The 13717-nt window shown below is 34.5% G+C and overlaps 1 protein-coding gene and 1 pseudogene across 2 annotated transcripts in view; one reads left to right on the forward strand and one right to left on the reverse strand.

The window, feature by feature from the left end:
- SPAG9 (sperm associated antigen 9) overlaps positions 1 to 13717 on the reverse strand; it is a 114390-nt gene that overhangs the window by 42616 nt on the left and 58057 nt on the right. For both annotated transcript variants that reach the window (XM_006924838.3, XM_006924837.3), the window contains exons 6-7: positions 4178 to 4385; positions 3510 to 3609 (exon numbers count right to left, since the gene is read on the reverse strand). In XM_006924838.3, the coding sequence (XP_006924900.1) occupies positions 3510 to 3609; positions 4178 to 4385 (308 nt within the window). The remainder of the gene's footprint in view (positions 1 to 3509; positions 3610 to 4177; positions 4386 to 13717) is intronic.
- On the forward strand, positions 6160 to 6278 carry LOC112473334 (annotated as a pseudogene).

The raw sequence follows: 13717 nt of genomic DNA on the forward strand, positions 1-13717 counted from the left end.
AGATCAGTAACAGAGCACAAGAAATAAGTTATGAATATACATACATACAGTATTAAAATTTTTAACTTTATAGTTAGAAACATTAAAATAGAGCTTTATAAACTAAAGAAACCTATTATATAAACGTGTCTTTTTAAAAGGAAGTTGCAAAACAGTATATATATAACATAATCCCATTTTTGCAGAGCTGTGGAAATGGGAAAGTATATTAATGTTATAGTAATAAAAAATGTCTACACAGGATTTCCAGTTAAACATGTTAAACTAGACATAGTCATTTATCACTCAATAATTCAGAAACTCAACTAAAATGATAGTAAAGGAATTAAAGAGGTATACATTCACAAGAACATAGGGAATTGAAAAAGAAACTATAGCAGATAAAATGTGAACAAAATTCTGTAAGATGGAAAACAGATGGGCAAAGAGTAGAAACTGATTTAACAGTCAAGAAAGCTGAAACCTAAGCCACTGGAGTTTAGAGAGGAAGTCGGTATGCTGCCAGAACCCCTAAATGGCCTGGGAATTGAAGGAACCAGCAATCTGAGGAGAGGAGCATGCAAGGGGGAACATAAAACAGAAATACTGGATGAAAGATGACACAAGAAGCAGTATGAGGCCTAGATCCAACCCTCTAGAAGAGTTAGACCTCCCTCCTCCCAGCAGAGCTCCCTGAACAATGAAAGCCAAGTTTAAATATTATAGGCAGGTAAATGGAGAATCAGCATCATTTACTTAAGTATGAGCAGAACAGCCACGGAGCACAAGACATTAAAAGAAGGCCTCTATTATACAAGAACCCAAAACAAAATATGATAGAGGTACTTGGAGCAAAAGGAGACAAGACAACACAGGCAGTAGCAGATACTTAAAAACAAAACAAAACAAAAATTTTTTTCCAGAAAAAATGTTGACAACAAAAATCTTTTAGGAAAAAAGTCAATGAGGGTTAAAAGATAAAGCTGAAGAAATCATCCAGAAATTAGAACAAAAATAGATGAGATGGAAAAGAAGGGAGAAAGGAACTATGAAAGTCAGTCCAGGATGTTTAATATCCACCTAACAGGTATTCCAGAAAGAGGAGGAAGAGAAAACTATAAGGAGAAATTAGGAAAAAATTTCTCAGAACTAGGAGATGTGATTTTACAGATGAAAAATTTACTGCATAACAAGATATAAAAGAAGACCTCTATACCAAGAACATCAAAAAATAAAACAGGGATAAAGTGAAGATCCTAAATATTCCAGGGAGAACATACAGAAAAAGGAATACCCCAAATGGCTACAGTTCAAACTCAGTATGACAATAAAGCAATGTCTTCACAATTCTGAAGGAAAATTGCTGAAGGTTTTCCACCTAGAATGCTGAATCCAGCCCAACTATTAATCACATTTTCTTCAAATAACATTTGCCACATTCAAGTCTCAAAAAAAATTTACTTCCTGTGCTACCTTTGCCCATAAAGCTAATAAAAATATGTTCTGTCAAAACAAAGGCATAAATCAAGAAGCAAGATGACATGGGATCAAGGAAACAGAAAACAACAGAGGAGAGTGATGAAAAGGATTCCGGGGTGGTAGTGAAAGCCAGTTCCAGGACCAGAGCAAACTCATGAACAGTCTAGATTGAAGAATGGGAACAGAAGATCCCAGGAGAGAGAGTGCCACTAGGAAACTGGTTTTGTGTTTGGCCATTTTGAGAGTGTTTACATTTATGATTTGAGGGTATATGTCAGTGAATTAGTGATAGCTACATAGAAATCTAAGCAAAAGAAACAAACAAAAACAAAAAGTCTCTAGTAATTCCAGAAAAACAGTTGCTTAAAAAAAAAAAAGGAAATGTAATCACTGTATATTCTGTGGCTAAGCTGTGATTAGTACTTACAGTCATAATGATATAATATAAACAATGAGTGTTAATTTAACAAAACTGAGATAATAATTAAGAGGATGAAAGGAAAGATGGTGGTTTAAGGAGCTATCTTCCACTATCAAGTCAACAGCTAATATGGCAGCCTTTTCAGCCAGGGTTGCCCAGTTGATCCACAGAACACAGAAAGTACATACATAGTTAGTACTATTCTAGATGCATAGGAATGTAACTAATTCATTAAACACAAAGGATGCCTTAGGGCATTAGGACTTAATTTTATTATAGAATTCCAGCTGAGAAAGAGAAGAACCAAGGAAGACCAGCATAAGGATATGATTCCGATACTTGAAGATAAACAGCAAAAGAGCTAGCTAAGAAATGACAGAGATTTCTACCTCTTGGGAGTGGGAATGAGGGGTGGGGGAAGGGGCAAAAGACTATTATGTCCTTCAAATCTCATATTACCATTTGACCTTAATATTGCAAAAATATATTAGTCAAACAAAATTTTTAACTTTTAACGACAAAAGAACAACTGTGAATAGCTGCATCTCCTAGGCTTAGGAGAGAATAAACAAGAAACAAATATTACCTTTTATATTACCTTTTATACTCTAAGTTATTTAAATTTTTAAATAAACAGTAAAGGGAAAAAATATTTTTATAAGGCAGTCTTCAAAATCAGAGTCTAGACTGAACAGAGCTCTACCTCTTGCTATCTTAGGAATAGGGGACATTTCTGAGTTTCCATATCTATAAAATAGGAATGAAGATCTCTACCTCTTTTAGTTGTAATTAAGATCAAACTATATAAAATGATGATAGCAATAATAATAGCTAACATTTATTATACTAGGCACTTTGCCAGTGCTTTAACATATATTGATTCATTTACTTCTCATAACCATCTGAGGCATTATTATAAAACCATTTTTTGGATGACAAAACTTAACTCAGATTCAAATCCAAGAAAGGATTTGAATCCACAGTCTTACCCCTAGGCTCATGCTTTTAACCAGTACTGCACACTACACAATGTCTAGCAGTGATCAATAAGTGGCATGTATTTTTAATGGTCATTATTAATTAATTAAAGGATAAAATTTATGGAAGAAAAATTAAAAGACAGTAGCTCCTGTTTAACATTCTTGAACATCAATCTATTTCAGATGACCTTGATTAAGATGAAATCTAACCATTCTTTTCCCATCACAAAACAGCCTTCCCATGTAAAATGAGACTACTTTCTTCCAATCATGAGATCATTACACTTCTGAAGGGAGTACGTTCTCTTCTTCCTGATCTGGGAGGAGGAACAAAGTTTGCTCAAATTGTTAATTCTCTCACTACTGCTTCTATATTTCCTCAAGTTCCAGAAAGTATCAGACACGACTTGGCTATCTTTTTTCCATCTTTCCATATGCTCTTAATCCCTGATGCTGCAAAGGGAACATTTCACAAAACATTAAACCATGTACAATGTCCACTTTCAAAAACAAACTGGAGTATAAGACCGACATTTCTTCAGCTAAATATTTGAATGTATTTTGTTTGGTCAGAGAGCAAGGAACAACAGTGTGCTTCTGAGAGGAGAGAAAAGGAAGGAGAAGATGTCTTAAGCTGACGTTTAGAGTACCTTGAGCCTTTATATCCACTGAGATCTTTATCCATATCCAACTCAGGAGTGGATTCGATGATTGCTTGAACTTCTGACTTCTCTTCATTTTCAGCAGAGCCTTAGGAAAGGACAAGATGACATAAATAATGCAAAAATCACATGCTGCCCCTAATATAGAAATCCTGTTTGCTTCTATGGTTGTAAATACATCATTTGAGCATTAACAAAATTTAAAGAATGGATTCCAGGAAACACAGGGTTAGACAATATGTTATGTATTCAATTAATAGTTAATAATAGAAACTAATAAATAACTAAAGCAAATTTTCACTTGTATCTCTTGGGAGACAGCAGAGTGTATCCCAGGCCAGAACTCTCTGTTTTAAATCCTATTTAGAGGGTGGAATATAGAGGAACTAAAGACATAGACTAATAATCTAAGGTAGGAAACAGAAAAACTGTCCTCTCACCTTTCAGGCTCTCCAACCCTCTAGCCCCCAAGATTTTTCACTCCAAACTTTATTTAATCATCATGTTTTTAAAGCTTATTTACAATTGAGTACAATGAATGATATATTTTATAAATCTATAGCAGCAACACTCCAATAACTAATTTGCTCATACCCACATCATCTGGATTTACTGAATACTTTTGACAGTAAAAGTAAAGAACTAGGGTCACTTACCTGTTGATACATTTCTAGTTTCTTGGGCTACCTGTACTTCAATATGCTTGCTTATCTCTGACTTATTTGGTGTATCTGCAACTTTCACAAAACCTTCGTTGTCTTCCTTTAAGGGAGTATCAGTAGGAAGTGCAGCCACATCTGAAGCAGCTGTTGAAGCTGGAGTGGTAGCTTTCGATCCTCCTTGGCTAACATCAGAAAGTTCATCCTACAAATAAAAATAATTACCGAAAAATTTTTAAATAAGTAATTTATTTTAAAAACCATTTTAAAAATGGGTTAAGAAATAAACTTGATGAGATAAAGTTCTATTAAAAAACTGTAACAGAATCTCTGATTAACAGAGGAAACCCATGAATAATCTCTAGACTATTCAAATAATACGGAAATATTTAAGCAAACCATATTTTCCAGACATACATGAGATTCTTCTAAATAGAAAATTTGAAGATAAAAGTCGATTGGCAGCATTAGCAATAACATGATACCTTAATGTTCATATCAGTTATTAAAGGCAACTGTAATAATGCACAATCATTTCATTATAAAAACCTACTTCAAAACACTCATAGCATGTATTATGTCGTAGCTACTCTAAAACAGCAGTGGAATAACAAGATTCTCAAATCTCAAGATAGAGTTTTATAAACAGTGTTCTTAAAACATCCTGCATATAGATCATTGGAAGTATCTGTTAAGAGAGATTTTTAAGTCCAAGGCCAGACTTTAAGCAGTGAGTTCAGGTAATTTTATAAGCAACCCAGGTGATTTCTATACTCACTAAAATTTAATAGGTACTATTCCAAGGTCTACAGATAAACTTCAAATGCTACATACCCAGATTGAGGTTTTATGCAAAAATTTGTGGACAATGCACTTTTCTGAGCAAAGAATCTGTAAGTTAGATTTTCAAAGGGGTCTGTGACTCCAAAATAATTAAAACCAGTTGTCCAATGGCTACTAATAATATGGAAGTTCTTTTAAAGCAAAGTACCCAGGTCTTAAAAAAAACAAAAGCTGAAAAAGTTTACTACTAGTAATAATAATGATTAGGGTAAATTTACTGAATTTACCATTCACTAAATATGTGCCTTTGGGTATATGATTTTATGTATTCTTTCTATACCTATGTTTTCTCATCTGTAAAACAGAAATAATGGTACCTAATTCACAGGATTATTATAAGTTATTCTATAAAGACTTAGCAATGTATTCACACATATTCAGTGTCTTAAAATGTGTGCTATTATAATTTATAACAATACATTATGTACAACTTCGAAAATTTTGAAATGCATGCTTTTGGGAGAAAAATAAACATTAAGTTATAGTATAGTAGGAGATGATTATTAGTGAATTTTAGTTTTATCTTTTTTAACTTTTAAGGAACATTGTTAAAAATGCAATATGGTTATAAAAATAATGGAACAGAATCCAAACAATTAAAAAAAAAAAAATTATACCAATTAAAATCACACACACACACACACTCCACAGCTTTATATTACACTATCTAAGAGATTTAGGTTGTTTTAGGTGCTGAGAAGAGGGTGTTCAAATTCAAATGTAAACTCTATTCAAGAACAGGAAATCATTTCTTGGCACGGTCAACTATGCATGCTATAATGGACAGCAACTACAAGGAAAACAACCACATTTGGAGAACTTAACTTCATCACTAAAACTCTAGTTTTACAGCATTAAAATGTTTTCATCTCCATTATCTTCTCTCAATATTAATTTACTATCATGCATTCTGATGTAGCACAAATTTCGCTACCGAGAATAGTTGAACAAATATAAAATCAACTGCCAGATGAGAACATAAGTTATGCAAAAGGAATTATATTTGCTGTGCAAATAGAGCTCTTTATTCCTTCAACAGTTTCCCTGCCACAATCCCTATCCCACAATCCTATCCCAGGCTTTTGGGTTGGGTTTGGTTTTGAAATGATAGGAAATGCAGCAAGTCACAGAATGTGGTCTACGGTCATGCCACCCTGAACAAGCCCAATCCTGTCTGATCTCTGAAGCTAAGCAGGGTTGGGCCTGTTTAGTACTTGGATGAGAGACCACCTAGGAAGACCAGGTGCTGTAGGAGTAAAAAACAAAAAATAAGGGATTGTAAACTGACAAGGTCTTTGCAATCTGTGAGGTCAACCAAGGGTTGCCTTGCCGAAAAGAAAAGAAAAAAAAAAAGAAAAGAGAAAAAGTCATAGAATGTGAATGCTATACCCAGCACAGAGTTACTCATTAAAATATCTTGAATATCTTAGTTCTGCTGGTGGGCTTATAACATACAGATAAAACCCAAGTGTTTGCTGAAGACCTTCATCCTTGCTATTTTCAACTTCTGACAGTTTATACTGCACTTAGACTTGTACAATAGTTAGTCAGCTGATTATTTTATTGTTCCTCATTATTTTAAAAAACACATATATCCATGACAGATATTGATCCATTTACCAAAACAAATCTCTGAGAATTTGAATCTACCAAAAGAAAAATAAAATGGTATATTCATGTTAGTATACATACAATACAAGGAATTTTCAGTGACATAGGAAAATGCTTATATGATAAACTGGAAAAAATGTATACTTTTAAAGGAATAATGAGAGACATATAAATGGTGTCATTTATAACAGCAAAAAACTGCAAATAACTTTAAGTGCTCCAAAACAAGAGATTAAGCAAATTACAGTACATCTATACAACAGAATACTATGCAACAATTAAAAACTGTGTTAAACAAGAATATTGCCGAGATGGAAAACACTCAAAATATTTTACAAAGAGACTGAGGATTAATACTGTTTTGTACAGTATGATCGATTAAAATATATATGGCTAGAAAAGTTCTGTTAGGGCATATTTGACAATTTTAATAGTGGTTGCCACTGGATAGTAGGATGAATGATTTTTGCTTTTTCTTTGCCCTTGTTAGCATTTATATTTTTTAAGTAGAAAAAGTTATAAAGCATATATCTATATATGGAGTATGGTCTCAAAAATTCTGTTTAAGTATATAAAGTGTCTAGACACAATAAGTAAAAATTTTTTCCTGCTTATAATATTTTTCAGTTTCCAAAATTTTTAACAATAAGCATATGCTATTTTTGTAAGGAAAAAAGTGAATTGGTTCTAAAAATATTTGAATTAATATAACTAGATGAAATTATCTCTCAAGAGAAAGTTTTGAGAAAAAGAAAATCATTCATATTCTTTATGAATGGGAAACTATCCACATTCTTTATTTCCTTGTATTTGAGATAACTTTATCTGTCATCTGAAGTACAACATTAACCATATTGCTAATAAAATTAGCTGAATTGTACAGCCAACTATTTTCTTCTGTGCATCTCCAATATTGGGCTGATTTCCAATGGACAGAGAAGATAAACCAAAGAAATAAGCAGTTCAATTCTCTATCGCTTCCTCCCTTCTTAAAATTAAAAGACAAAACTGCTAACTATTTCCTTGACCTGCTGACTGGCACCTAATACAGTAGTACCCAATAAAAATTTGTTTGTATGTCATATATAGTGCAGTACTAACCATACTTAGTCATGCAAATTAGTTTGTTTGGAGTTGAGTTGGAAAAACTGACAGCAATATTTCTGGAGCCAAAGAAGCAGCAATATTTCTGGAGCCAAAGAAGCCTACAGTGAAGACAACCAGAAGCTGCCCTGAATACCACTCTTGATTTTTGCTTTGATGTGTGCTCTATTAAAAAAATAAAAATGGTTTTATGTTGGTTAATCTAACAGCCTGGTTAATTCATATTAATGTTATCATATACATGAATTCCCACTCTTTGAAGGTTTAAAATATAAAGTACATTTTAAAATAAACAGTCCAGATTCCTGATGATTCGTAGTGAGGAACAGCAATTAAACCCACCAAAACTATGCAATTAAACCCACTACGGATTCAGAAAGCCCTAGAGAATATCAAGTTTGTCTACACCGAAAAAATGATATGGCTTTGAAGCTATTTGAAAAATAATTAGTTTAAGGTCAATCCTGCACTTGTCATTCACCTCTCAAATAAAAGTCAAGTAGAGATATTATTTCCTCTTCCTCCTTATCACCTCACCCCCAAGGTCTAGTTATTTTTACTACTTAAAAAATTACTTGGCAATTAAAGAGTTCACAACATAAACAGTATGGCAAATGCTTTCCTCCACAGGCTCATTTGTGAATCTGGGAGTATGAAATAAACTAAACAGGCAAGAGCTGAACCTAAAACAGGAAAAGGACTTTGAGGGTTAGGGTTATAAAGGAAGTGGTAACTTAGGATCTGCTTAGAAGAAAATGAAGTTTTAAATTTGTCCTAGGCTATCCAGATAACATGAGATGTATTTATCTGCAACTTATTTCCCTTTTATATTTTTATCACATAAAAATATTTTATACTCATTAAAATAGCTCTGTGTGGGATGTACTTCTGACAACTGGATCTCAGGGATACAGCATGATTACTGAGGAGGGAAAAGCTCTAATTTTAGGGGATAGTTTTCAAAGAGGTGTTTCTCCCTTCTTTCCAGGCAGTTGACATAAAGCTTCAAAGATGAGCAGGAAAGCACTGAGATGGGAAGTCTCTGCTACCATGTTTGGCTGGGGGTACAATATTGTATCTCCTATGGAAGGAACTATGAAATTCAGTCATTAAGAATGCTTCCAACTAAAGTTAGAACGAGGAAAGACGGCCTTAATATTAATCTGTTAAAGATAAAATATTTATCACTTTTGGTCAATAGTGAGCTCATAAGATACTGTGAGCAAAAGGAGGGGAAATTCTTACTAGGACCTAAGTGGAAACCGTAAGCATTTATATGAATTATTCAATATAAAGTTACATGGGAGTTGCATGCTATTATGTCACACTCAATCGGTAGTTTCTGGAGACCTCCAATTCCTATTTTATGCCGGTCATATGCCAAGTTGTGCAGTCTTGGCTAATAGTCTTGACTACAAATGCCACTTTATTTATCTGAAGATCACTGGCCTATCAATTCCAATTGCTTGATGGGATTAAGACACTCTCTTCAATGGCATATGTGGGTGCCAAGCATGGATACTTATATGGCTGTCCAGGGTTTCTGGTAACCCCACTTCCCCCTTTAGTCTTTAAGTAACTCTCACACTGTAGGCTATCACACAAGAATGACCACAAAAAGCAGGAACCTACTTTGGAATTTGGAATTCCAGTGCTGTAACTATAAGGCAATCCTATGCATGTTTAAATTGTTAAAAGAATAGGTGTCATTCAAAGATGGTATACAAAATAGGCAACGAGCATATGAAAAGATGCTCAACATCACCAATCATCAGAAAAATGCAAATCAAAATCACAATAATATCAAGTCACATCCATTAGGATGGGCACTATCCAAAAACAAAAAAAAAAACAAAAAACAAAAAAACAAGTGTTAGATGTAGAGAAATTAGAACTCTTGTGTACTGTTGGTGGGACTGTAAAATGGTGCGACAGCTATGGAAAACAGTAAGGAGTTTCCTTATAAAATTAAAAATAGAATTACCATATGATCCAGCTGTCCCCCTTCTGGGTATATATATTCAAAACAATTGAAAGCAGGATCTTGAAGAGATATTTTCCCACCCATGTTCATAGCAGCACTACCCATAATAGCTAAGAGGTAAGAGCAACCCAAGTGTCCATTGACAGGTAAATGAATAAACAAAATCTGTATACATACAACGAAATATTATTCAGTCTAACGAAAGAAATCCTGTCATATGCTACAACATGGATAACCTTGAGGACATTATGCTAAGTGAAATATGCCAGTCACAAAAAGACAAATACTACATGATTCCACTTATATGAAGTATCCTAAGTAGTCAAATTCACAGAAACAGAAAGAATGGTGGTTACCAGGGCTGTGGGGAGGGGAATAGGGAGAGTTATTGTTTAATGGGTATAGAGTTTCAGACTTGTTAAGACAAAAAAGTTCTAGAGATCTGTTTCACAACAATGTGAATATTCTTAACACTACTGAACTTACAAATGATTGAGATGGCAAAATTTTTATGTTTTTTACCACACAAAAAAAGAAAATAGGTGTCATTACTTTTAGTTTCACTTGAGATGTCATGGTGAAAACAATCTGGTCCCTGTGCCATTTTCCTACATGTTTCAGAAATGAGGCTAGTCTATGGCCATGCCACCCTGAACAAGCCTGATCCCATCTGATCTTGAAAGCTAAGCAGGGTCAGGCCTGGCTAGTACTTGGTTGGAAGACCACCTACAAAGATCATAGTAAAAATATAGGGATTGTAAGCTGACAAGGTCCTTGCAATCTGTGAGGTCAATCAAGGGTGGCCTCACCTAAAAAATAAACAAACAAACAAACAAACAAACAAACAAATAAATAAATAAATAAAATGGAAATGAGGCTAAAATATAAGCTTTTACGAAAAATATTTTCAGTTGTTCTATTTATCAAATGCCTCATGTGCTCAGTGCTGTATGGACTACATATGTCCTATGTTATGTGGCACAGCCCTATAGCTATTTACGTTCTGAGAGACTATTAAATATGTTCACAACTACAGAAAATAAATTATCCCATTAAGGACAACTTAGAAATGCTCCAATGTAGTGTTTTCCTAAGTAGCCTGTTTGACTCCATCTGAAATAAGCTAAATAAAGGGGCAAGCAACTCTGCTACATAAGTTTGTCTTTCAGATTCAAAGACTTTAGGCCTAATGAAAGTAAAGACAAAATGACAAAAGGTAACTAAATTAGTCCTGTGGATCTCACTGTAAAATATTACATTATATTTAAAGTAAAAAGTAAGTGTTAAAAACAGTGGTTCTTAGCCCCCAATAAGGGGAACCAGGGCTCCTTGGAGAAACAGTTCATAGTGAGCCTGAGGCAGGGAAAATACAAGAGGCTAGAGCATCTTCTCGTGCCAGATGGAAGGAACTACTCAAAAAAAAGTGGGGCAAAATCAATGGATGAAAGTTTGAGGAGAAACAGGACATTTGCACCGTCCCAAAGTATATCATATCCACCAAGATATTTATTAATTACAAAGGAAAAAACTGTAACTTTACAATGGACAAATCTGACACCAGCCAAACCAAGTGATCGAGGTTAACATCACCCCTAAGGCATATTGCTTCTGCAGTATTCTTGCCAAAAATCTATAACCCCAATTTAATCATGAGACGTCATCAAAGAAGCCCAAATTGAAAGATATTCTACAATATAACTAACTAACCAGTACTCTTCAAGCCTCAAGGTCATGAAAGACAAGACAGAACTGTTACACACTGGAAGAGACTGAGGAAACATAACTCAATGCAATGCGGGAACACAGTTTGGATCCTGGAACATAAAAAGGACAGGAATGAGAAAGCTGACGAATCCAAATTCAAGTCTATAGTTTAGCTAATAGTACTGTGCTGTGGGGTTTCAGAATGAGCCACCCCAAGATGTGCTTCTGTGGTATGCTGACTGCTTTGAGCGAAGAGCAATTTTAGCTCCAGGCTCCAGAGAAACTTCTGTCTCTCTCTTAACTACCTAGAAGAACCTGAATTAGGGGCCTTGCCCATAATGAGAGATTATCAGAGATAACCTCTTTTGACCTATCTGTAGGGCAGGACATCTTCCAATTACTATGCATGTATACTCTGGTTTCTCTTCAGATCATATAAATCTTTTGCCTTTTACTAATTCCTATGCATATGTTCTTCTTCTTATCCTACAATGACCCTTTGAAACTCCCACAGCACCCTACTTCACACCTAGCTCAGGATGTCTTTACCCATGTTCCTTTTCCATCTCTGAACCTCTTGTGCATGTGGGTCTCTGACTCTCTCATGTATGGAAGTTTCTATACATATATATGGTATTAAATTTAGTTATTGTCTCTTGCTAATCTGTCTCACGTCTATTTGGTTATTAGACCAGCCAGAAGAACCTCAAGGATAGAAAAAAGTTTGTTCCTCCTTCATGGTGCCGATGTTAATTTCTTAATTTGGATAACTGTATAATGGTTAGTTACTGTTGGTGGACATTCATGATGGATAAATGGGAACTCTGGACTATTTTTGCAATTTTTCTTTAAGTCTAAAATATTTCAAAATAAAAAGTTAAAAGAAAAACAGCTTTAACTGTTTGAGAATTTAAAATTACACAGACATTTTATAGCAGGAATTATTAATCACAGAAGATATAGGAATAAGGTACAACTATTATAGAGTCAAGTTTGGGAAAACTAAAGAAACAGGAACAATTTGAGAATTTAGCCATAAATGGAGAAGGATGGAAAATTCTTCTGAACAAGAATGCTGGCTCTGTTCAGACATTTCCTGTTCTGTATGCTAAGCACATCCCCTGAAGAATGCAGCACCCATTGACCACTGGCTTTATATACAAGCACTGCTAACAAGAGCTTCTCACAGCAGTTCTACTTATTTCAAGTCATATGGTTTTAAAAGAACTCTTTAAAATATTCACAAGTAGGTACCAGTCCAATGGCTTTTTAGTTAAAATCGTTTTTCTCATTTCTAAAAGTCACATTCTACTAACAACAACCCAGGAGACTCTTCGAAGAAAAAAATAATACTTTTTGGAGTATATACACATATGTGGACTCACACATGTGTCTTTAGGCATGTGCAGGACTATATATATATGTACAGGAACATATACATACATATGTGCATACATGAGACAGGATGGAATCTGTGAAATCATTGCCAAGTTGATACCAAGGTATAGAAAATAGCATGAAATTTGTTATATATATTTAAAATGATAAAACACTTCATTCTCTTTACATATTTAAGCCTAAGGGAGGGATACGTGAACTCTAAACCTATAAAGCAATAAAGAATTTATACAACATTGCCAGTAAGGGTACACATGGCTGCAGTCCCTTTGGCAGGCGATTTGGCAATATCCATCAAATCTCAAATACATGCTTTGACCCAGCAATCCTACCTATAGGAATTATAAATATGAGTATAAAATTTTGTACAGGCTTATTCATTGTAGCATTGTAATAGCAAAAGACTATAAAAAACTAAGGTGTGGCATCGATAGAGTAGATTTTAATTGCAGTTGGGATATGTGATCCCTTTCCCCTTGCCTTTCCTCTCAAATTCCAACGTATCATCTTCCTTCAGGTCCTTGTTTTAAATTTCTCTATCTATTGGACTCTTCTTCTAAGCCTACAAGCAACCCAGTCTCTCTCCCTCTGAGTACTTTTCCCTTCACCCTGCCAACTCAAGTTATCCTTTTTCTCTCCTCCCACTATGACACCTTTCTTGAGTAATCTATACTTTGTTTCCTTCTTTCATGAATCACATTCACTTTTGTTATAAGCCCTACAATTTAAAAATGCTTAAACCTACACCTATGAATTCAGTCCTCATCCTACTTGACTTCATACCGGCTGACCCTGCTAAAAACTCCTTCCACTCTAAAACTCTATTGTCCCTTGACTGCCAGGGCTGCAGTCTCTTATGGTCTCTCCTCTCTGCTATTATGACCCTGCCAATG

This window comes from Pteropus alecto, unplaced genomic scaffold (genome assembly GCF_000325575.1).
Source record: "Pteropus alecto unplaced genomic scaffold, ASM32557v1 scaffold98, whole genome shotgun sequence".
Taxonomy (NCBI): Eukaryota; Metazoa; Chordata; class Mammalia; order Chiroptera; family Pteropodidae; genus Pteropus; species Pteropus alecto.